Source organism: Cydia strobilella, chromosome Z, assembly GCF_947568885.1.
Source record: "Cydia strobilella chromosome Z, ilCydStro3.1, whole genome shotgun sequence".
Lineage (NCBI taxonomy): Eukaryota > Metazoa > Arthropoda > Insecta > Lepidoptera > Tortricidae > Cydia > Cydia strobilella.
In genome coordinates this window covers 55,622,156-55,647,285 of record NC_086068.1, presented here as the reverse complement: position 1 = coordinate 55,647,285, position 25,130 = coordinate 55,622,156, and the positions used below count along the sequence as shown (strand labels likewise).

The 25,130-nt window shown below is 39.0% G+C and overlaps 2 protein-coding genes across 2 annotated transcripts in view; both read right to left on the bottom strand.

Annotated features, from left to right (window-relative positions):
• Window positions 1-901: 901 nt before the first annotated feature.
• LOC134755226 (protein vav) overlaps window positions 902-25,130 on the bottom strand; it is a 56,248-nt gene continuing 32,019 nt past the window's right edge. The window contains exons 6-16 of the mRNA XM_063691749.1: window positions 22,286-22,501; window positions 21,699-21,818; window positions 16,125-16,241; window positions 14,448-14,624; window positions 12,518-12,720; window positions 11,226-11,343; window positions 9,953-10,092; window positions 9,069-9,203; window positions 8,116-8,265; window positions 6,491-6,659; window positions 902-1,097 (exon numbers count right to left, since the gene is read on the bottom strand). Coding sequence (XP_063547819.1) covers window positions 1,023-1,097; window positions 6,491-6,659; window positions 8,116-8,265; window positions 9,069-9,203; window positions 9,953-10,092; window positions 11,226-11,343; window positions 12,518-12,720; window positions 14,448-14,624; window positions 16,125-16,241; window positions 21,699-21,818; window positions 22,286-22,501 — 1,620 coding nt within the window. The 3' untranslated portion in view covers window positions 902-1,022. The remainder of the gene's footprint in view (window positions 1,098-6,490; window positions 6,660-8,115; window positions 8,266-9,068; window positions 9,204-9,952; window positions 10,093-11,225; window positions 11,344-12,517; window positions 12,721-14,447; window positions 14,625-16,124; window positions 16,242-21,698; window positions 21,819-22,285; window positions 22,502-25,130) is intronic.
• Window positions 17,835-19,394, bottom strand: LOC134755020 (uncharacterized). The gene is made up of 4 exons (XM_063691498.1): window positions 19,175-19,394; window positions 18,478-18,646; window positions 18,086-18,327; window positions 17,835-17,944 (listed from the first exon to the last, which is right to left on the bottom strand). The coding sequence occupies exons 1-4, from the start codon at window positions 19,392-19,394 to the stop codon at window positions 17,835-17,837; spliced, it is 741 nt and encodes a 246-aa protein (XP_063547568.1).

Sequence of the window (25,130 nt, the reverse complement as noted above, 5' to 3'; positions counted from 1 at the left end):
TACTTTTTGCACCTATTATTTTTTATATTCATAGTAACATTATAGTAACATTTATTTAATTCATGTGCCATTGCTCCGAAATACATAAATATATAACACGTAAGCCAAGTGAGGAAAATGTGCTTGTACAATAAATTTGTAGGTTAGTCTAGTAGGTATTTATTAGTTGTGTGGCATCGGCCGATTCTTAAGCCCAGCTTTTACTACACGAAGCTTTGGAGATAGTTTTCTTACTGGAATGAGCAACGGCCACCCTACTGAATTACACTCGCATACGTTTAAAATTAGGTCATCTCTCACTGCAAGTACCAGGCTCGCATGGCTTCGAATGTAATCATCTAAGTAATCTAGACGCGGGAAAGCGCAACGGCCGTCCAACTTACGAGTACTAGGCACACTCGCATAAGTTTACCAAGGTCACCGTAGGTATCACTGTAAAATTGCAATATATATCGCACGCAAGTACCAGGCTCGCATAACTTGGAAGGTAATCATCTAATTAACCTAGACGCAAGTTTTCTTATTACTGGAAAGCGCAACGACCGCCTTAGGTCACAGTATCACTGTGAAATAGCAATATATATCGCACGCAAGTACCAGGCTCGCATAACTTGGAGGGTAATCATCTAAGTATTACTGGAAAACGGAACGACCACCTTAGGTCACAGTATCACTGTAAAATAGCAATATATGTATATCGCTTCGCTGGTAATCATCTAATTAACCTAGATGCAAGTTTGGAAAGCGCAATGACCGCCTTAGGTCACAATATCACTGTAAACTAGCAATATGTATCGCACGCAAGTACAAGGCTCGCATAACTTCAAAGGTAATCATCTAAGTATTACTGGAAAACGGAACGACCACCTTAGGTCACAGTATCACTGTGAAATAGCAATATATATCGCACGCAAGTACCAGGCTCGCATAACATCGGTAGTGTAAGTGGACTACACTAGGTCGGCGGCGTCATCGTCGGAAGCTCGCGCGGGCGCGGCGCGCTCGGCGAGGCACTGCTGACATCAGTCGAGCGCGCCTATACATTCTGGCTCTTCGCGTACACACTCTTTCGGGAAGTAGCCGGAACGGTTGTCGCCCTGGAAAGTGGGAGATTTTGGTTTAACATTGAAATTAAAGTTTATTTTTCAATTCAGGCATATTGTAAACTTGACATGTTCTCATTTATTGATTTTTAACAAAATGTCAATAGGAGATACTCGTACTTAGTTATTAATACCGTATTTTGTTTTTGACATGAATGCATACAATTTGTTGACATAATATTGATTATTTGTAAGACATTTTTTGATTTGTATCCATTAATTTATTAAATAATATTATGTAAATATTCATGACGATCGTAATATAAACTCATGTAGATTAGTATAGCATGATTTATAATGTAATTTCATATTATGAGAATAAATATCTAATCTAATCTAATTGCGCTTATTGTATTGAAGTAAAACTACTTTAGGCGCGACTAGGGGGTAACTCAGATTTTTTTTTCTGATGGAACTAACGCTCAGTGTAAAAAAATGCAAGAAATAAAAGGCTATTTTATTTTATTTTATATTATATTTCCTTTTCTTTCAACAGGCATCTAAATCATAAATGTTTATTGCAAACCATCTACTCGTAATACTCGTCGAGACAATTTTAACAACCCCAAACACATTTAGTTTGCGTCGTTTTATCACAGAGTTTCCATGGCCACCTCCTGTCTCCATCTCATATAAATATTGCATCGTCATCCGATTTACATATGTATGCAAAATTTCAGCTCAATCGGAAATTGGGAAGTGGGTCAAATTTAGCTTACTAACAAACAGAGCAAGTTAAATAAAAGCTTGTAAAAAAGGAAACTATCTCCGGTTTTACAGCGTTCTGTCCCGAGAAGAAATACGGCGGGATTATTTGTGGTATTTTCTATAAAAAGGGACCTTATTGTCGATGGCGCTTACGCCATTATAAACGATGGTCCGAAATAAATACAATGCCGCGCGACGCTGTGCGGCGTAAGCGCCATCGACAATAAGGTCCCTTTTCATAGAAAATGTCCCATTTTACTAATGCCTGGTAAGATCATCGTGCAAGCATCCACATGATCGCCTATACAACGCAACCACCCGGCGATTCCCTTTGATGCAAGGGCCTGACACTCTTTGATAGAGAAAGATAGTCTTATTGCGATTCCTATAAGAGGAAAGAGAAAATAGTGCCATGCTTTGTCGTTACCACCGACCGGGTTTTTTTTCATGGTCGGGTTATGGCAGCATATGTAGGAGGCGATGGCGAAATACCGAAATTTATAAGTGAAAGAGAAAAAAGATTATGCTGCCATACATTAACCTATCAATACATGAATATGTCTTTCTCTTACCCCTGGTCGCTCGGTTTCATGTCTATAACTACTATACTATGTCTCTGCTTTGATACGTGTCCAAAAACCGACAACTCACGGGTCGCAGGCGATGATAGACGATGACTGGCGGAGACTGCCGAGTATGCCCTCTACACTATCGTGCCAACCAGTCGTCGTTTATACGATACGATACGATACGATCATTTATTAATAAAAATCATCGCCGATAGTGTAGAGAAGCCATAAAACAGTATATCTTATAATTAACATGAATTATAGTCTTTAGTGCTCAAGCTGAGTCAGTTGGAGAATGTATTGTCTACTGTAATCATAGACCTAGCATTACATAGATGAGCTATACGCGTGCGCCCGTGAGGGACAAAACATACGCAATGCGACGATATGATTGGTCGAGTAGATTTGTAGCCCACCATAAACCATACTAAATTTACAAAGATTCAAAGATTTATTTGTTCAACATAGGTAAAATACATATTTCAGTATCACTATGTCATGCCTATTGGCATACAAATTCAATAAAAATACACGCTAATCATAATATCACAGAAAAACAATAATAGTCATAACAGGGTTATGTCATGCAGTAAATCTTAATTAGGTAATTCAGTCAAAAATTCTATAATAGAGTAATATGCTTTCTCGGTAAGAAAAGCTTTTAGGTAAGGTTTTAGGTTAAGGTGGGGAATGTAAAAAAAATGTGAGACTGTGACAAGGACAAACAATAACAGCGCTTTCTCTGCTACTCCTACTGAAAGATAAAGACTATCCCGTTCGGTCATTCCCCCCCCCCCTCGACCGATCCAGTTATACTAGATTCATGACTGTAATAAAAAAACCGCAAACAGGAGGCGTCATAAAAAAAGTTAAGATCTCTATTATAATCTCTATTGCCTTAGGCTGTAGATATATAAATTTCACGAATAATAAAATCAAAATTTGCTTCAAAATTCGCTTAGCAGAATCTGCAAAATACTTACAATATGCAGAGCAAGAACAATGCAAAATCCCTACTTATATTATAAATGCGAAAGTAACTCTGTATGTGTTACCTCTTCACAATTTAACTGCTGAACCGATTTATAGTTCGTTGCAAGAATGCAGTAAAATAATTATTGTCCGCCGACCTAGCCACGCCCGTAACCAGTTGAAGGCATACTTTCAATTAGAAACGATTTGATTGGTTACGAGCATCGCTAGGCCGACGGACAATGATGATTTTACTGCATTCTTAACGCGAACGGACTATACTTACACAAGGCGGACACGCTATACATCAAAAACCGGCCAAGTGCGAGTCGGACTCGCCCACCGAGGGTTCCGGACTTTTTAATATTTGTTGTTATAGCGGCAACAGAAATACATCATCTGTGAAACTTTCAACCGTCTAGCTATCACGGTTCATGAGATACAGCCTGGTGACAGACAGACAGACGGACAGCGGAGTCTTAGTAATACGGTCCCGTTTTTACCCTTTCGGTACGGAACCCTAAAAATCACTTGCGTTTCTATGTGTGAACGGCATGCGTCATTGTGTGAGTTGCCAAAAAACAGTACTTAGCGTTCGCCAAAAGGCCGTCAATCTGGTGTCGCGGGGCGAGGTAATTCGAGTCGGGGCGGGGCGGTACGTGGCCGTTCTGTATGATAATACTATTACTTATTCTGTGACTCAGATCAAATTTGGTATGGAGATACTTTAGAGGCTCGGGCATTTCCAAAGTTTCAAAAATATGTGTACGCTCTTACACCTTAGACAATAAAGTCGTGTTCACATATTTTTGAGCCATTTGTTTGGATCGATATTTTTGCCTTCGACTGTACTTAAGAGTTTTTATCAATCATCATCACCATCATTACACGCAAACGAAGTTGCGGGAAGTAGCTAGTATTTTATAAACATCATGTTTAGCTTGCTTAATAAACAAATAAATAAAAAATTCGCTTCAAATTTCGCTTAGCAGATCCTTACAAAATACAATAAGCAGAGCAACAACAATGGAAATTAAAAAGAATACGAGTAAGTACACAATAATTTGTCTGTTCTACATATTTCGCAGCAAGCAGGAATAAAGGCCTGCGCACACCGGATGCGATAAGATGTTATGTCTTATCACTTGATAAGACACGACACTTTCTTTAACACATTGTAATATGTGCCATTCTCAACCAAAAGGGTACTTATTGTCGGTTGTCTATTAAGACGCTATTTCCATATAGCTTCAATTTGAAGTCAACCTTATCGTCTAGCGACAATGTTGGTACCTTTTGGTTGAAAACGTCACATATATAGAACCTTATGAGAGACAGCACACCGCTTTTTGATGGTGCTCTGGTGTGTTATTTTAATCAGTGCGTCTATATTTTTAGTGTTGTATTTGGTGCATGGGCATTGATATAGTCAAATCAAATCAAATCTATATAAATATTTTAAATCAAATTTCTATAAAGAAAAGTACCTAGTGCTAAATTCCTAGGAATTACAATAGATTCTCATCTCAATTGGAAGTCTCACATTGCTGATTTAAACTGTAAAATTGCAAAAGCAGCTTATGCCTTATCTATACTCTCTGAAACATGTTCAGAAAATGTAGTTAAGAGCGCATACTATAGAAATGTACATTCACAACTCACTTATGGCATAATTTATTGGGGTGACTCTGTTGATGTTCTTACTACATTCAGGTTACAAAAAAGATGCTTACGAAGCATGTTTCACTTGCACCACCGTCACTCAGTTAGAAATGTTTTCAAGGAAAAGCAGATTTTGACTCTAACTGGAATCTACATACTCGAGCTTTGCCTCTTTGTAAAGCGCAATGGAGAGTATTTCACAAAAATGTCCTCAATTAATGATAACTTGCGCGTGCAATATAAATATAATTATCGTATCCCAAAGGTGAACAATAAACTTATGGATAAAAGTGCCTACATTGCAGCAATAAAAGTTTTTAACAAGTTGCCTGTTGAAATAAAGTCAGTCGAATGCAAACAATTTAAAACCATTCTAAAAAAATGGCTTATTAGTAGAGTGTTCTACAGCATGAAAGAATTTGACGCTTATGACAATAGTGCATGCATGTATTAATTTTGTTATTTAGTTATAGGTTAGTCTTAAGTATATTGTACGTCCGTGATGGACAAACTGTTGCATCCTAAATGTATTATTGCCAACATCTCTGTACACAGTTATACAATAAATATTATCTTATCTTATCTTACCTACTGTATGTAATTGCATGAATTCTATAGTAATTTAAATTGTATTATTTCTTATTTACTCGTATCATAATGCATGTTAATTATAAGATGTAATGTTTTTAAAAGATGTGTCCCGCAGAGTTTGTTGCCGGTCCCATATTGGGATATATGGGTTTTATTTGACGTTCATAAGCGCATTGTAATATGCCGACTTGAATAATAAAATTAATAATCTATCTTTTCATCACACTTGCTCGAAAAAGATCTTACTTTTTCATGCAGGTGTACTGAAGGACAAAGCCCTATATTGTTCCCACGAGTTATGGATTGTGAAAAAAAAAGGTTTGAATGAATGAAATGAATGAAATTATTTAATCCAGAAAATATTTCCATATGAGGTTAAAACATTTAAAACGAATTACATAATTATATATGATTAAATTAAATTAGATTAAGACGTACACACAAAATAAAAACACAAAAACTTTAGTGAGTTATAGCTTTTTTTTAAATTATGTTACTTATTCATATGAATAAACTAGGTGTAAATAAGTTTTACTTATAAAATACTAACGTTTATAATTTAAAAATATTTAATTTGATAAATTCAATAGCAGTTTAAAATATTTTTACACAGTTTTCAATTGTGGCTGAATGCCGATGGGTCTGTGCCTTCGATGCCTAACCTGCCAAAAAATTTCAAAATGGCGGACGAATTTTTGAAATGTCTCCGTATTTTAAAAACAATTTCGCTTAAAATTTTTTTTTCTTCGCAACTGTGATGAAAAACATTGTGTAACTCCGGGGGTAAGAATATTGCAAATTCGAGTCTTTAATGCACTCCAGCCCGCGGCGGCGGCATCTAAAGACCGTATTTGCAAAGTCACACACAATGTACTATTTCTTTACCTTGTCGAGTGTGCGACCTTTCCACCACCCGCGGCTGTCGCCCTCTTTGCTCAGCACCAGCACCTTGGCGCCGGGCCGGAGGGCCAGTTGTGAAGACTCCAGCGGACGGAAGTCGTGCACCACCGTGGCGACTACGCGGCGGAACGGCCAGCGGAGATTCGAGTTGAGACTGAAAAATAATACAAGTTTGTGAGATTTTTTTCCCAAAAAAATTCCAAAAATAAATTAGATTGACAAAAAAAACACTGGACAAGTGCGAGTCGGACTCGCCCACCGAGGGTTGCGTACTTTTTATTATTTGTTGTTATAGCGGCAACAGAAATACATCATCTGTGAAAATTTCAACTGTCTAGCTATCACGGTTCATGAGATACAGCCTGGTGACAGACACACAGACGGACAGACGGACAGCGGAGTCTTAGTAATAGGGTCCCGTTTTTACCCTTTGGGTACGGAACCCTAAAAAGAACAAGAATGTAATAAAGGATATATGTATTGATTACTGGCAGTTTTTGTGTACTTTATTGGCAAGTTCAGTTTTTAGTAGTAGAAGTAAAACTTATTATTATTAGATGTTCAGGATATCTTAAACGATCTTTTAGTTTCATTTTTAAAATATCTGAGAAGTGACACATGGTTTGCCGCGGTTTTGGACAATAATGACATTGACAGGAGATTAAGTTAAGACAGAGAGAAAAACGCAAGGTCGCAAGCTGTTGGATAAGAGATTTGTATTGTTTAAATTATTGAAAACTCAAAAATAAATAATCTATTGTAAACTAATTTGGAGTTTTAATGACTGTCTTTTATTATCAAAGAGGATATAATAGGATAGAGCGGTACTGTCATAGTAAATTTTGTAACCACAGTAAATTCACTACCATCTATCGACATACGATTAAAACTAAAAACAAAAATATCAAAAAATGTATTTATACATACGGATAAATGTTTTTTTATTATTATTTGCATTTATTATATTAATTGCTTTTATATGATTTTGACCCATGTTCTTTCACTGATATGCGTTAAAATTGTTAAATAACAAACAAAACCGTCAACGTTATCTATACCGGAATAGGCCAAAGGTAGTGGCGCCATCTTTTTATTTTATTTTATTTTATTTTATTTTATTATATACTGATCGGCGATTGGCCCCATAGATTAGTATATGTTATTACATTGGCCCTAGTCATACCTGATGGAAAGTGAAGACAGGGCCTAAGATAGAGCTCACCGGTTCAGTGACATCCTATTCACTCTTGTTTAATCTGATCGAGAATAAAATTTTCTTGATTTTCGAGGCACGTTTTTTCCTTAGACTGTATTCATCTATTGCGGAGTTATATCTATCTTTGGTATTATTGTACAAAAAGAAACATAAAACAGGAAAAAACACACATTATTTGTACAGAGGCTAACTTATCCCTTTCAGGGATCTCTTCCAATCTTCTTCTTTTAAGGGAGAGCAAAAAAAACTTGGCGAATTGTTTCCACTCCTACTTTTTTGTGTATAATCTACGTGCTCATGCTCCGGATTGGACTTTTAAATGAGAAAAAAGAGGGGACAGTCGATGGGCTTGCGGCATACTCGCATGTGACACCCTCTACAGTAGGACACTCACCCGACGAAGTTTTCTGAGAGGCTGGTCTTTTCGTAGTAAGAGATCAGCTCGACCACGCTTCTGAAGAAGCGGGACTCGGAGAGGAAATAATGCGGGACCTGGTCGATGGGCTTGCGGCATACCCGCATGTGTTTCACCGTGTTGTCCGTTCTGACGAATTAAGTATTAAATAAGTTTTTGGCATAAATTTAATTTTTGGTGTAAGCTTTCATCGCTGACCGTACTTTTCTTTCTACAGGCAACTAATACTCATCGAGACAGTTCTAACATAATATGGTTGTTTCCAAATGTTGAATTTTATAATTAAATCTTGTTAAATAGATAGCAATTTATCACAATAGCGCCTGGATAAAAGTCTCATGGCGATCATTTAATTTGAGCATATACACACAAATTAACAGGCAGTTCATTAATTATCTCAATTCCACCCCGCTTTTCACCCTCTTAAGGAATGATTTTCGTGATAAAAACTATCCTATGTCCTTCTCCGGGACTCAAACTATCTCTATGACAAATTTCAACTAAATCGGTTCAGCGGTTTAAGCGTGAAGAGGTAACACACAGACAGACAGACTTTCGCATTTATAATATTAGCACAGGGCGGACACGCTATACATCAAAAATCAATCGCGTTTCTATGTGTGAACGGCACGTATATACACGCGGCATGCGTCATAGTGTAAGTTGCTTAAAAATAGTACTGAGAGTACTCCAGAAGTCTGCCAGATTTCTGTCGCGGGGCGAGGTAATTCGAGTCGGGGCGGGGTGGTGCGTGGCCGTTCTGCATGATAATACTATTACTTATTCTGTGATATTAGTATGGATTAGACTATAAAACTTCAGAGGGAGAGCAAGCCGAGTGTCCGCGTGAGAGAAGAGAGTGACATCTACGCGAAGACCTAGTATATTGGCTGTTTCCGTCTCTCTCTCTCTCTTGCCTGTGACATACTTACTTGAGTGAGAGAGCTAGCTGAGTGTCGGTTTCCGCGTGATGCGTGGGATGAGGCCGTACCCTCAGTAAGAAAGTGCCGTCGACTCGCCGCTCCAGCCGATTGGTTGCTGTCTCACGACCCATCTCTCCGACGTACCTGAATACATAGATAAATAAATAAATATTATAGAAAGATAGATAGAGATTACTAAAACCCCCTAAATATCTAGTTAATTTTAATATAAAAATATTAAATGATCTACCAGAAGATGTTTGTGCTGAACATTTAAATGGTAAACATATAAAAAATGTCATTAAAATGCACTTATTAAAAACTAACGACACAAGCTATGTTAAGAATCATACTTATGATAAGATATAACTAGGATATAATATTGTTTTGTTGTTATAGCTGCATCAGAAATACATCATCTGTGAAAACTTTAACTGTCTAGCTATCACATACATATACAGCCTGGTGACAGACGGACAGCGGAGTCTTAGGGTCGGTTGCACCAAACTGTTTGTGATCGTTAAAGAGTTCGCAAAATTTTATTGTATGTAAAGTTTCATAGTAAACCACCGCGGCGCGCCGGGTGATGTTAATCAGTCTGTCAAGTGCGGATGGTGCAACTGGCACTTAGTAATAGGGTCCCGTTTTTACCCTTTGGGTACGGAACCCTAAAAAGCATCCGTGTGCACTTTAAGAAGACAAAGATTCATTGATTATGTAAGGTAATAAGATGTGTAAAGTCTAAGACAAATCTGTGTTTCCAATGTGACAGCTGATGTAGATGGCACTGTGAACTTTTTTCCTTAAACTTTACCTCTCTATTGAAATCAATAACTCAGATAAAGACAGTTTTTGTGGGCACACACGGAGCGGCAGCTGGCCTGTACACTCACCACATGTAGTAGTGTAGCGCTTGGTCCGGTTGGTGGTGCGGGGGGAGGGGAGGGGCCGGCGTGAGCCCGCCCCCGCAGCGGCCAGACAACGCTATGCACTCCTTGTGAGCGCAAGCGTTGCATACGGAACATAGGTAACCCTGGCGATTGGAGATTTATTATTAAAATAGTAGCAACATAATTTACAATTTATTTCTAAGCTTTGTGGTATCGTTTGCGAGAGTTTATTTTATTTATACTTTTCCTACTTAATACAAAATTAATTTAGTATGGGGTGACGCATCTTTACTGGTGAATTTCCGATATGACTTGGAACTCCGGTAGCCGTTTAAAGAAGTTTAATGCTCTTAACCGGTAGTAGGGAATGCAAACCGGTTTTTATTTGTATGAAATTTCGGTTAATAACCGGTTTTTTCGTACAATTAAAAACCGGTTTGCATTCCCTAAACGGTAGATGTCGCTAGGCGCCTCTCTAAGGCGCGCATATGAGTGATATGGTGGAAATATTCGCTGCCATCGAGTGGAGTCTCGGCGCAGAATAAATAATAGTACAGTCAAGGGCATAAATATATATACATTCCCAAAGTTTCAAAAATATGTGTACGCTCTTACACCTTAGACAATAAAGTCGTGTTCACATATTTTTGAGCAATTTGTCTGTATTGATATTATTGCCTTCGACTGTGCTTGGTACAGAAGGATCACTCTCTAACAAAACGCGTCTATTACGACAGATATGACCGCGTGGCGCAAGCGCGAGCAGGCGTCCGTTCCGTAGCGGTGCGCGGCAACTAGACACCAGACACCAAAATTGGTGTGAGCCGCATGTACTTGTAGCGACGCGACGAAAACGCGGAGTGAGCCACGCCTGGTCTCGGTAGCTCAGTTGGCAGAGCGATGGGCTAGTGATCCAAAGTCGTAACCGTCGCCCGGGACAGTGAATTTCCACTTTTAATTTCATCCATTCCATTTTGTAATGTATTTATACGTATGTATTTTTTTTTGGTTTGGTTAATATGTTTGTAATTATTCTTTGTGTGTATTTTTGTGTAATGTTTTAATATGTATCTTTGTGTGTTATCTGTCGTGGCATCACCGAATGGGCCCTACGGAAAAGCAGCGCTGGCTTTATAGCTAGCATTATGCTGAGTTGGGTCCATTTCGTGATGCACGCTTGATGATTTCTTCTTTTCTTGCTGTTGTTGTCTGTACGTGTTCGTACTTGTGTTGTGATCGTCACGAATAAATATCTTTTATCTTTATCTTTACTCACCTGGAATATCCGTCCCTTGAGGAACTTGGAGCAGTGGTGGCATGTGGCCGGCTTCTCGAAGGTGTGCAGCACGAATTTGTGATTGGTGCTGCGGCACCCGACCGGCTCGAGGTTGTCGCTGTTGACAATTTATTATATTAATATTTATATTCGAGAAAATTCGCTATTGTTTAATGGGGTTGGCAACTGTCAAAGGTTTGCAGAGATGGCGCCATCATAGCTTGCCCCTTTTTCTATGACATTTGGCTTAAAGGGCTGGCATCATGGGCATTAAAAAAAAACAATAATTTGACACAATTCTAGGGATTGACAGGGCAAGCTATGCTGGCGCCATCTGCTAAACACTTCGACCGGCCAACCCCATTGTAAATAGTAAGAGAAAATTTGCCAAATGAATTCATTATATTTACCCGTAAATATGTGACATTTTCAACCAAAAGGTACATTGTCGCTTGTCAATAAGGTTGATTTCAAATTGAAGCTGTATGGAAATAGCGCCTTTTTGACAACCGACAATTGAAAATGGCACATAATTATATGAACTGCAAACAAGTAGTGTAAGGCCTGATTGGAGTTGAGTGGACGCTCTAGTTGGGCGTGCGTTATACCGTATAGGAGCGGCCTTAGTGCACGTGCACGCTGCTCACATCACTTGTGAGCCCGAAGACACGCTGCACGCCGAGCCGAGCGAGCGTCCACGGCCTTAGAGCTGTTTCCCACTGACGTCCAGTTTTTTACGGGTACGGTTTTCTGCAGGATCCAGTTTTCTGTAGTATGAGTGCAGTATCCCGCAAACAGAATGCTCGCGTCTCACTAGGTAGAACTGCGACGACCAACGACCGTAGTTTCCGAGTGTGCGGCGACCAGCGACCTCTTGGAGTCAGCATTCGACCACTTTAACTATGGATACTTACATGGCGTCCTTGATGGCCTTCACCCACTTCCGTTTGCAGTCGTCGCTGCGCGCGTAAAGCGTGTAAGTGGCGTCCTTTGTGCGTCTCACTAGGTAGAACTGCGACGACCAACGACCGTAGTTTCTGAGTGTGCGGCGACCAGCGACCTCTTGGAGTCAGCATTCGACCACTTTAACTATGGATACTTACATGGCGTCCTTGATGGCCTTTACCCACTTCCGTTTGCAGTCGTCGCTGCGCGCGTAAAGCGTGTAAGTGGCGTCCTTTATGCGTCTCACTAGGTAGAACTGCGACGACCAACGACCGTAGTTTCTGAGTGTGCGGCGACCAGCGACCTCTTGGAGTCAGCATTCGACCACTTTAACTATGGATACTTACATGGCGTCCTTGATGGCCTTCACCCACTTCCGTTTGCAGTCGTCGCTGCGCGCGTAAAGCGTGTAAGTGGCGTCCTTTGTGCGTCTCACTAGGTAAAACTGCGACGACCAACGACCGTCGTTTCTTAGAGTACGGCGACCAGCGCCCTCTTGGACTCGGTATTCAGCCAGTTTGACGCCGACGCGGTAGGAGTATTGGTTCTCCTGTGAACATTGCAAATTAATCTTAATAACATATCTTAACGCGTGATAAGATTTTATTTAACCCTGAGATAGTGTCGCTACAAACAGCTTATAAAGATGTAATCGTCTTACGGTAGATGTCGCTTCACGCCACCCCAAAGGCGTGTATAAGGGAAGGAATGGAAAGATTTGCAAGGTTCTGGTAGGCTTCCGTAGCTCAATTGGTTAAGAGCAACGCACGGATTGCGGAGGTTGCGGGTTCAAATCCTGCCGGAAGTCTAACTTTTTCCATTTTTTCCTTTAATATAAAATTTGGAGTATCGCTCGCAGACGTATCTGCATGTTAAAAAATTGAGTTTATATATGGAAATAATGTGTGTACGTTCTGTCATGGAGAAATAAGTAAGAGAGCTGACATCATAGGAGGCTGCTCTTACTTAAAAATAATAAGTCGTAAATATGTTAGATTCTATCAACTCTCAATAGGGACCGTGCGCGTTGGAAGGTCTGCCATCTTGTGGCCTGAATCGGAACCATAAACATGTACATCACAGTTATATTGACACTTCACGCCAAAGCAAGTGCTGCCATCTTGTGGGCTACTTTGGAAGCATAAACTACACATTTACGTCTCGCGCCAAAAATCTGACGTCTCCTGTGCTGCCCCCTACAGTTTATGCACGCTCCCTATAGTCCTTACACTCTGGCGGGTGCTGCCTCTGCGTGTGTGCCATGACCAGGAAAGGGTGTACCCTTTACATTTCATTAAACTTAAAGTGTCAAAAGGGCTTCTTATTTATTTGTTTTGTTATGAAAAATAGTATTTAACCCTTGAATGCATAGCGTAGGATGCAGCCTACACAGCATAAACATCAAATTTTATGCATAATTAGACAAATTCTATTTGTTCCTGTATATTATTTTAATAGTAAATCAGTTCCATTTTCTGAATTTTAACTTAAATTAACGCTGTATTTTAATTTATAAAAATTACATTTGTTTTAAGACGAAATGTCGAAAAACTTGGAAAAACCCGGAAGTAAGATAATTTTTTGTACGTGATTTTGGGCAGATTTTTCCGGGTTTGTAATTATTTAAAGAGAAATAATTTAATTCAGACATGACATAAAATTTAAACTAGAGTAACAATCAAACATACAAGTTACTTATTATAATAATTTTATATTTCAGAATCAGAATCAGAATCAAATGTTTTATTTTTTTTATTTAAAAACTTTATCATAGGAATATCACAAATAGTGTACCTTCCTGATGGCAGTAAGATTTTTCCTATATCTCTTACTAATCATTATTTATTTACATAAATATGATTTAGTCTATGCAACTTCTAACACTGATTACGTAGTGAAAATCGATCTTGTTATTATGTGATACATATGTGACGTTTTCAACCAAAAGGTACCACATTGTCGCTTGTCGATAAGGTTGATTTCGAATTAAAGCTATATGGAAATAGCGCTTTATTGACAACCGACAATAAGTACCCTTTTGGTTAAAAATTGCACATATAAATTTCGGCCAAAAAGAAAAAAATCACGCATTTGAGGGTGCTCCGTGACTGACCTTAAAGGGCTTATTACACTGCTAAATTTAGTGACTAACAAGAGGGACGCCGCTATACGTGAGGATCGATAAGAGATACATCCTATCGTTTCTCACGCTAACGGCGTCTAAATGAGGATAGTGTAATAAGCTCTTTAGTTTTGCTTTTCTGATGATGGACTTACCTTGACAGGTTTGCAGAGCAGCATCAGCTTGTCGAAGACAAACACGTATCGTGAGCGTAGCTTCTGATCCTCGTGCGCTTTCACCTTGAGCTCCCCGTCTAGCAACAGGCGTCCGTAGGCTGCGAGCCCCGCGCCGCCCGCGCCGAGCGCGCCGCCGTCCCAGTCTAGTATGCTCTCCTGGTGACAAGGCAGTATTTAAAAGTATTTAGAGCCGGAAAGCAGGATATACGAAAGCATTATCACAGAATAAGTAATAGCAAAGATAGATATAACTCCGTAATAGATGGATACAGTCTAAGGAAAAAACGTGCCTCTAAAATCACGAAAATTTGATTCTCGATCAGATGGCGCCACTAGTTTTGACCTACACTCGTATAGAGGGCGTTGACTGTTTCGTTTGTTATTTATAATTTTAACGCATACCAGTGAAAGAACATGGGTCAAAAACATATAAAAATAATTAATGCAAATAAAAAAATCCTTTAACCATATTTAAATACATTTTATCGTATTTTTATAAATATTTATTTTTAGTTTTAAAGTGTGTCGACAGATGGCAGTGAATTTACTGGGGTTACAAAATTTACTATGACAGTACCGCTCTAGTATAAGTTACTCTATGGTAACAGTATTATCATACAGAACGGCCACGCACCGCCCCGCCCCGACTCAAATTACCTCGCCCCGCGACAGCAGATTGACGACCGTTTGCCGGCCGCTCAGTAATGTTTTTAAGCAACTTACTCACACAATGACGCATGCCGCGTGTACAGACGTGCCGTTCACACATAGAAACGCAAGTGATTTTTGATGTATAGCGTGTCCGCCCTGTGGCATTATTCTGACCAAGCCGAAATGGTATACCTTAGATAAACCTTCGGTCTCGTTTGCTCAATAAATATTAATAACACAGTGTCTATTATAATATGAATTTTCTTAAATGATTTTTACGCTCTACGAAACAAGTCTCTACAAAAGTCAAGCAGAAATACACGCAAACCAATGGGCATTAAAGTATGCTAGTATGAATTTTCCCAAATGATTTTTATTCCTAAGACCCTAATATGTTAAACAAAAGTCATTGTTCCTTTTGTTTAAGCGGTGGGCTACCGTGTCTGAGCGCGTGCCAAAACAACTGTGGTAGTTTTAAGGTTCAAATCAATGTAGTGCTCGCCTACATTGAGGTGGTCGATGGTCCTACATTACCAAAACATGTTACAAGTACATAGATTTCAACCTTAAAACAACCACAGTTGCTTTGGCACGCGCTCAGACACGGCAGCCCACCGCTCGCAAAAAAAAACAATGGCTTTTGTTTAACAGATTACGATCTTAGGAGTAAAAATCATTTGAGAAAATTCATACTTTATGCCCCTTGGTTTGCGTAGGGGTTTCTGTTTGACTTTTGTAGAGACTTGTTTCGTAGAACAATGAATTTAGTTTTGGAGCATTCCATTGGTAAGCACCATATACGATCGCTACACTTTGGTCCCCTACTAACAGAATTATCAAAATGACGGATAGGGGGACACACGATTATCAAGTGTTGATTAGATCTGATAGACGTTTCTGAAAAACGCCATTAATTTATCCCAGTCGCTGAATAACATTAAGAGTTTCGTTCATAAACAACATTGGCGCATTGCTCTTTCTACCTATCCAAAAAATTATAAGTACCTGAACTTTAGCAAGAAGCGCCAAAACCTCGCTGTCCCTCTTCACCTCGTTGATATACTGCGCCACGTCGACCATCGCCTCTTTCGCTCGCTCCAGACCTCGAAACTCCTCGTGGTTCTATAAAAAGTATCAATATGTTATCCTCGTAAGACCCACCATATAAAGTTTTTCAATTTTTAATTTGAACCTTGTTCTATAAGTAAATTGGAACGAATTTCGTTTGTTTTACAACGCAGTGAAACAAAAGAAATGCTACTCTATTTGTTTCACCACAAGGTTCAAATTAGATTGCAATGAATATGTACATCTTAATGTACATTTAGACTCACGAGGTTAAAGGTACAGTCAACCAATTTCATTCCTAGGCCACTACAGAACCTTGTCGCGCGAAGCTCGGTTCTGCATACAAACGTAGTTCCGCTCTCATTTTAAAACGACTCGCTAGATTGCTCTGAAACTTTGTACTTACAATAGGATAAGGTATATCTATGTCTGTAATTAGTTAATGTAGCTTCAGATACCATAGTTTAAAAAAATACAGTGAATTTAAGTTTTTCATACAAAACTTGTTTTTGCTCAATTTCGTCTGTTTTATAAACTGGAGCTATATGAACTAATTACAGACCTAGATATACCTCACCAGATATGTGCAAAGTTTTATTACAATCCAACACGTAGTTTTAAAATAAAAGCGAAACTACGTTTGTATGGGAAGGTGCAATTTTTAAAAATATATTCTTGTGAAAATAGAAGAGGTAACATATTGGGATACTTGTTACGACACGATGAATAGGGAATATTACGCGAAACTCTACGTAGGAGGCGCCACTACCACAATCTGAGGGTCTATCGCGAAACAAGAAAATCGAAATTTTATTATCTAACATCTCTGTCACTTGCATATTCGAGCGATAAAGAGGCAGATAGCGAAATTTCGGATTCGCGTTTCCCGGTAGGTCCTCTGTAAACAAAACCGCCTTGATGCATCAATGTCATATTTTATTATCTCTGAAAACTTGTCAAATACCTGTTAAAAGGTACAGTATGTATAAGTTACTCTATAGTTTACTAAAAAGGCTAGTGCTGGACTATGGACATGCAGTAATATCCCCTATTCGTCAAGACCAATCATAGAACGGAAAATTGAAAGAAACAGGAAGAGAGGGAAGCTAAGACGGGCACACTTGTACATGAATCAAGTGAAGGCGAAACTGAACCCTGTCCTATTACACTGTCAAGAAAAAGGCTAAGGAAAGAAATACATGTTCTTTAACAAGAACGCATCAGGCATACGATTTTAGTGCGATTGACCTACGCGACAACATTAACATCCTCACCACTTAGATGGTTGGCAGTCCTCAAGTGTGCGTTTCTCCAAAAAAATCCTGCCACGCACAGTTAAACTGTGGAATGAACTGTGGAACAGAACAGCTCGGTGGTACCATAATATTGCATTGTCACCCGACTTATAGGTACATACGTATGCAAATTTTCAGCTTCATTGGAAGTCTGGAAGTGGGTTAAATTTAACTTGCAATATTTGACCCGTACATACATACATAGGTGCATTGCAAGTTAATATAAATAAAAAGCTTGTAAAAATACATTTGACATTACACAAATATTTATTGTAACATATTTTAACTGTTTTATCACAGCAATTTAAACAAGAATAGTCGAAATAATATATCAATTAACATGCAATAGTTATCACTGCGTGATGTTAAGTGGACTTGGGTTGAATACATCTGCGAATGGATTGATGTCGCTATCAAAATAGCACACCCGCAAGCTAAAGTGGTTTTTGTTCAGCGTCTTTGCTGCACAATTTAATCGGTATTTAAGATCATTCAATGTATCATATTCTGCTTCTGCTTCAATAAACAAATGATATAAGTTGCAACACTTTTCCATAAACCCTAATATACATTTGTTACACATTTCGTATTCGTTTCGGTCACGTATTAGGTTGCATATGTGAATGTGTTCCACAGTTGGACATTTTGACAAGGAAGTAAAGAAATTCTCGTAATCTATGTCTATTGATTTAAACCTTAGATTCTTTAGCTTTGTCTCATGCAGGTTAGTAAATAAAGACTGTGTGCAATCGTTGCCGAGGCACAGAGGGTCACGTTCTATAATGGACACATCAAGAGTGTGCAACTTTTTACATTGTAAGAAAACATCCCCGAAAAAGTCGTCTCTTAAATAAACGTCCCTTACACTTAAAAATGTGATATTCTGTAAAAATCCAATTTCTATTTTATGAGTAATGGGCTGATGCCATTCGGGCAAATGGCCTTTTCTACAAACATCTGTCAGAGTAACTTTTTCTGGGACATTATCTACGTACCCGTCAAAAGTATCACACGAGTCTATGCAGTACCAATTGCTCGGTGCTTCAGTTATCCTTCCTTCGGTTTTTGTACGCATGCAAACGTAAGTGGGAAAATAATCGGTTAACTCAAGGAGCAATCCTTTAAAAAACTCATCGTCGAAAACGGTTATGCTAGCGTTCCACGCTTTAAGAACAAATTCCCCTAATATTTCGATATTTAAAGTTAAATGTGTACGAACATATATTTTAACATTAGACCAGTTATTTGGCTCCAAAATTTTACTTATTTTTGGAGATACATAGATGTATACAGTATAATGATAATGCATTATGAATATATATTCTATTTTAGTGTAGTTCAAATTAGTTATTCCTCCCAGCCAGTCTGATGGATCACGGTTTCTTTTAAAAGTTTCACAGCAAAAAATATAGCTTAGTTTTTCGAAATGAATGTAACTATTTACTGCAAAATCTGTAAACGGTTCATACTCCTCCCAACTCGTATTCCAGCAATGGGTGCAGCGTTCGGCAACCGTTATTTTTAAATCCTTAGTCAAAGGTATATCTTCCATAAATTTAAGTGAGTATTCTAATTTGTCCGACTCTAATAAAACAAAATGGACTTTCTCAAACTTTTGTGTTTTAAATAACTCTGAAATTATTGTCCAGGTTTTATCTTTATGAGGACCAAGCATTCTGAAACGTTGGAAACTGATGTAGTCTACATCTATCAAATAATTAGGCTTAAAGAAATTTATCCCAATATTCTTTAAGCTATCGCAGCAAATCTCTTCCAAATCGCATAAGAAAATATTTGTGAATGTAACGTCCAATGTTTTGAGGTTAGTAAACTCTTTTTTGCAATAACTTAGATCTTGAACGTTAAGATCTTTTATTCCACTTAAATTTAGCTCCACAATATTTGCAGGCATATTATTTTGAAAAAGGATTCCAAAAAGAGTCAACGCATTAGCTAGTCTTGATAAATCCATCTTCCTTAATAAACATGGTTCAAAAAACGGTTTCAGCGCATCTATGCTATATACGTTTAATTTAGATTTCGTATCCAGAAACGAGAATATTGTGGTAATAACCTCAGTTGGTAAATTCAATAAATTCATTTTGCCACTAATTTTGAAAACAAAGCGTTATTCTATGATTGATAACGTTTACCACATCTTATTTTAATTTGAATTGAAGTTGTCAAAATCCTACGTTATGGCAAGTGACAACTACAGCTACAGAGCCATGGAGACTATATAAAGGAGCCAAATCTCTTTGTATGAAAAGTGTCCATTAAAAAACAGTAATTAGGCGGCGCCACCATACACCGAAATACTATCAAAAACAACCTACGTAATTTGGTCGGGTTATTTGTTGCCTTATATGGTTCATGTTATACTCATGTCCCAGAGCCTAACTAGCGCCACAGGAGAGATTATGAACTATTATTTAAAGCTGAAAATTGCAACAATTCTGCCATAAGAGATTGGCATCCTTTCTATACCATCCATATACAGAGCAATAATCATAGACTTGACTTGTCAAGTAAATAGTCTGAATAGGGAATATCACGCAAAACCAAACGCAAAACTCTGCACCAAAGAATAAATTACCTCTGCACATACTATGCACCTTCAGAGGGTCTACTGCGAAATATGTAAATCGAAATTTCGTTAACTGCCTCTCTATCACTCTTCCATATTCGAACGATAGAGAAGCAGATAACGAAATTTTAATTTTTGCGTTTCGCGTTAGGTCCCTGTAACTGTAAACAAACCGCCTTGATGCATCAATGTCATATTTGAGTCGTTTTTTATGATTTTCTTCCTGACTATATTCAACGTCCTATTAACATAAACCATATTCTTACTTTGGTTAACACTCCCTTTGTTTATGTCCTTGCTAAGTTTATGAAAGATTTTAATATCAAGCTCTAGCTCCTTTCAAAAGTTTTTTACCTGTTTGTTTACCCAATGTAATGTTCCTTAAAAAAAAACCTCTGATCCTGGCAGTTGGCTCATTACTTTCATACTTTCTATTGGTTTTTCGGGTCTTCCCCTTTTTTCTATTTTTATTCCTATAGTGGTTTAGATTCTTCAACCGATCAAGCATCTACACGGACTGGATCAAGTTCTGATACTGAAATTCTGCTCCCACAACCTTGATGCTGGCAAAATTGTCCCAATGAACAGATGCCATAAGAACCAAGAACTGAACTGAACTGAAATCCATCTGGCAGAATATGCGATTTTGGTCAAGTAGTTATAGACGCGCCACCGAGCGACCGGGGGTAAGAGAAAGAATATTCATATAAAATTTGGGCAGCATATAATTTTTTCTCTTTCACTCTTATAAATTTCGGTACTTCGCCATCGCCTCCTACCTATGATGCAACCCGGTTGGTGATAGGGACAAAGCATGGCACTATTTCCTCTTTCCTCTTATAGGAATCGCAATAAGACTATCTTTCTCTATTAAGTGTCAGGCCCTTGGCAGGAGGCCATGCGCTTGGCGAGGAATAAAAACCTATGGAGGTACCTGGATTTCAACTGAAGGACATGATGTCACAATTCTCATCATTTAGGCAACGACTGAAGAAGAAGATGTATGTATGTCTGTTAAGGTAAAATCTTAATTAAATAAAAAACGAATGACACCAATTACATTGAAATGGGATTATGGACTGATGAGTAATTACATTAATGACTTAATAAATAATAGGGGTCATTTTAGCCATAGGTCAACTGACAGGCCGATATCGTCCGGCGGACTGATAGTCAGTGGTCGCCTTCAAAGTAAAGTGACGGCTTAGGACCTCTTAGTCTTCGGAGAGACGTTGGCTCTCTTTGCATGTTCTACCGTCTGTACAATGGGGAATATTCCGAAGAACTTTTTGATCTGGTGCCATCGTCTCGTTTCTATCACCGCACCTCCCGCCAAAGGAGCAAAGCTCATCCTCACTTCTTAGATACATGGTACACCAAGAATAAGCGGGCATCTCGCACGTTTCTTCACAGAACGTGCAGAATGTGGAATGAGTTGCCTCCTGAGGTATTTCCTTTGCGCTACGACATGGAATTATTCAAGAAGCGGGTATTTAGGGTTCTCAAGGGTCGGCAATGCTTAAGTGACTCCTGTGATGTTGCTTATGTCCATGGGCAACGATGACTGCTTCCCATCAGGCGGCTCGTCTGCTCGTTTGCTGACTATCACATAAAAAAAACAAAACTCACCGGTTGCGTCTCGTGTACAAGCTTGTCTAGCAACAGGTGGTATTTGAGCACTCGCTGCATTGGCACGGAGAGTATATCGCGGAGCTGGATTCGGCCGTCGCTGTGTTCTTTTTGACATTTCTGAAAAAAAACCATGCAAAGTTAGAAGAATATTTTCAACACCCCAGCTCGTAATGGCTGTCTTTATTAAGGGTTCCGTACCCAAAGGGTAAAAAAAAGGGACCCTATTACTATAAAACTCCGCTGTCCGTCTGGCTATCACCAGGCTGTATCTCTTGAACCGTGATAGCTAGACAGTTGAAATTTTCACAGATAATGTATTTCCATTGCCGCTATAACAACAAACACTAAAAAGTACAGAACCCTCGGTGGGCGAGTACGACTAGCACTTGTCCCGCTGTATGTCCCCCGTTTACACACTACCCTCACCAATCTTCTTTTTCCTTTAACAACTAGGTGGAATGACGCAGAAGCCGAAACGATGAGGCTCCCATACAAAAAACGTGATTTTTACCGGTTTTTCACGTAATGTTACGGAACCCCTCGTGCGCGAGTCCGACTCTCACTTGGCCGGTGTTTTAACTAACCTGTAACTGCTTGCTAAAGGTCGCGTCTCTTGCGTCCAGGGTCTTCAGCGTGTCCTGCGCCGCGGTCAGGTTCGAACAGTAGTCCCCGTACAGCAGCAATCGCTCTCTCCATGTGAGGAACACGTCGGCGAGCCGGGGGGCTCCGTTGCCGGGCACGCAGGCCTCCGTGGCCAGCTTCAGTTGACGGAGCAAGCCGGAGTGGATGTCGTGGAGTTCCTAGAGGAAAGGGGGATTAGACTAGGTGATTGGGTAATAAAAAGGAAAATCACCAGTGAAGGGGCGTATAGGGACCGTGCGCGTTGGAGGGTCTGCCATCTTGTGGCCTGAATCGGAACCATAAACATGTACATCACATGTATATTGACACTTCACGCCAAAGCAAATGCTGCCATCTTGTGCATAAACTACACATTTACGCTTCGCGCCAAAAATCTGACGTCTCCTGTGCTGCCCCCTACAGTTTATGCACGCTCCCTATAGTTTACACCACACCGTTTCTTTTTAATTAGCTTCTTAATAAAATTTTATAGTCAGTTCTAGAGATGGGCCGAATATTCGGTAATTATTATAATTTTTAAGTGATCCATTGTTTTTTCCCGCTTTCTTGAAAACAATATTATAACGACTTGTACTAATAGGATCTTAATATAGTAATTTAGATTAAAATGTTTTATTTTTAACTCTGAGAATTGATTTAGAATCTACGTGAATGAGCACAAAATAGTAAAGTAGAATAAAAAAAAGTGTGTGCGTGTAATCTTTGACGTTTATCGCTATGTTGGCAGTTGGCACCAAGTTGGCACTTTGACGTGTGTGCTATTGTGCGTGTGTCACTACTGAGCGTTACATCCGTCAGAAAAAAAATCTGAGTTACCCTCTAGTCGCGCCTAAAGAAGTTTTACTTCAAAAATATTCAGTTTGAAAGTTTAATTTGACGCTTTAGTATGCAGAGAGGGCTAGCCCTCTCTACATACTAAGAGAGTACTCTGTCCATTTTTATATCAATCACTAGTTAAAATATATGTTAATTATTAATATTTAAATAAAAACAACCATCGTTATCTTTTAGGTTATACCTACGTCAATTCGTACATCAGTCATTCAGTCAGTCAGTCGTCATTCGTACATTCCTTTGTCAGTCGGGCTAGCACATGATTGGCGCTCTCGCCGCGACATTGACTACCCGTCCCTCTTTAATTCATACAGTTAGTAAAAGACGGGTTTACAGTTCGTACATGTGTTGTGATCGTCATGAATAAATATCTCTTATCTTTAATTGTTAACAAAATCTGTCATTTACTTTTTTTGCCATTTCTATTGAACTCCACTTTAATAAATACGCAGCATGATTTAATTTTAGGGTTCCGTACCCAAAGGGTAAAAACGGGGCCCTATTACTAAGACTCCGATGTCCGTTTGTCTGTCTGTCTGTCACCAGGCTGTATCTCACGAACCGTGATAGCTAGACAGTTGAAATTTTCACAGATGATGTATTTCTGTTGCCGCTATAACAACAAATACTAAAAAAGTACGGAACCCTCGGTGGGCGAGTCCGACTCGCACTTGGCCGGGTTTTTTTAGAAATAAATAGCTTGTAATAGCCTCATCTTCAATGCAGTAGGTAGGTCGATCGGGCTCGGGCGTAATAGCGAATAAATTCCTAAACAAGAACTGAAAGATAGGTAGTTTTGCATGAAGAGCGGATGATGCCGAACGCAATATAACACAGGGAAATGCCGGGAGAAATAAATATTTGCGAAAGAGGTTTATAATAAACTAGGTATAGGGAAAACGTTTAAGAGTTCCCAGCAAGCTCGGCCGAATTGCACCTTCCTATACAAACGTAGTTCCGCTTTCATTTTAAAACTACGTGTTGGATTGTAATGAAACTTTGCACATACAATGACATGAGGTATATCTAGGTCTGAAATTAGTTTATATAGCTCCAGTTTATAAAACAAACGAAATAGAGCAAAAACAAGTTTTGTATGAAAATTTTGAATTTGCACTATTACAGACATAGATATACCTTATTATATTGTAAATACAAAGTTTAAGAGCAATCTAGCTAGTTGTTTAAAATGAGAGCGGAACTACGTTTGTATGGAGAACCGAGCTTGCCGGAGACCCTTAAGAGTGCATCGTAGTGAGAAATAACAAAATCAGCATCAATAATACTTACAGGCTGGCTCAAAAATACGTTACATAAAGGATATTGTAGGAACATTTTTCTAACTTACATCGTCTTTTACAAAATGTCATTAAACATTAAAACTATAATCATTTAACTAAACCGAAACTTGCTCTTATTTCGGGGCATCACGACAGCCAATAACGTCCTGACGTCGACATAGTTGCACTCTGTGTCCACCAGCTCTCTAACAGTAGTCGCGTTTCTCCAGGCTGTACGACGTAGCGAGCTAAACAGTAGTTACCTATTAGGAGTGTCGATAGTACATGAAGTATGAACTAACCTTGATGCCAAAGAAGATGAGTTGCATATCTTGCGCCTTCAGATAGGGTGTGAGCGGCCTCAGGAAGTACTATATCTTGCTCAGCACGTCGACATAGTTGCACTCTGTGTCCACCAGCTCTCTAACAGTAGTCGCGTTTCTCCAGGCTGTATGACGTAGCGAGTTAAACAGTAGTTAGCTATTAGGAGTGTCGATAGTACATGAAGTATGAACTAACCTTGATGCCAAAGAAGATCAGTTGCATATCTTGCGCCTTCAGATAGGGTGTGAGCGGCCTCAGGAAGTACTATATCTTGCTCAGCGCGTCGACATAGTTGCACTCGGTGTCCACCAGCTCTCTAACAGTAGTAGCGTTTCTCCAGGCTGTATGA

What these genes read in the sequence shown, in the direction of transcription:
- LOC134755020 (XM_063691498.1), bottom strand. Translation starts at nt 19,394, where the DNA reads ATGCCTGCAAATATTGTGGAGCTAAATTTAAGTGGAATAAAAGATCTT. An exon ending in TCGTGTGATACTTTTGACGG is followed by an intron (nt 18,328 to 18,477) that starts GTACGTAGATAA and finishes CGTTTATTTAAG; the next exon opens with AGACGACTTTTTCGGGGATG. An exon ending in TCACATATGCAACCTAATAC is followed by an intron (nt 17,945 to 18,085) that starts GTGACCGAAACG and finishes TAAATTGTGCAG; the next exon opens with CAAAGACGCTGAACAAAAAC.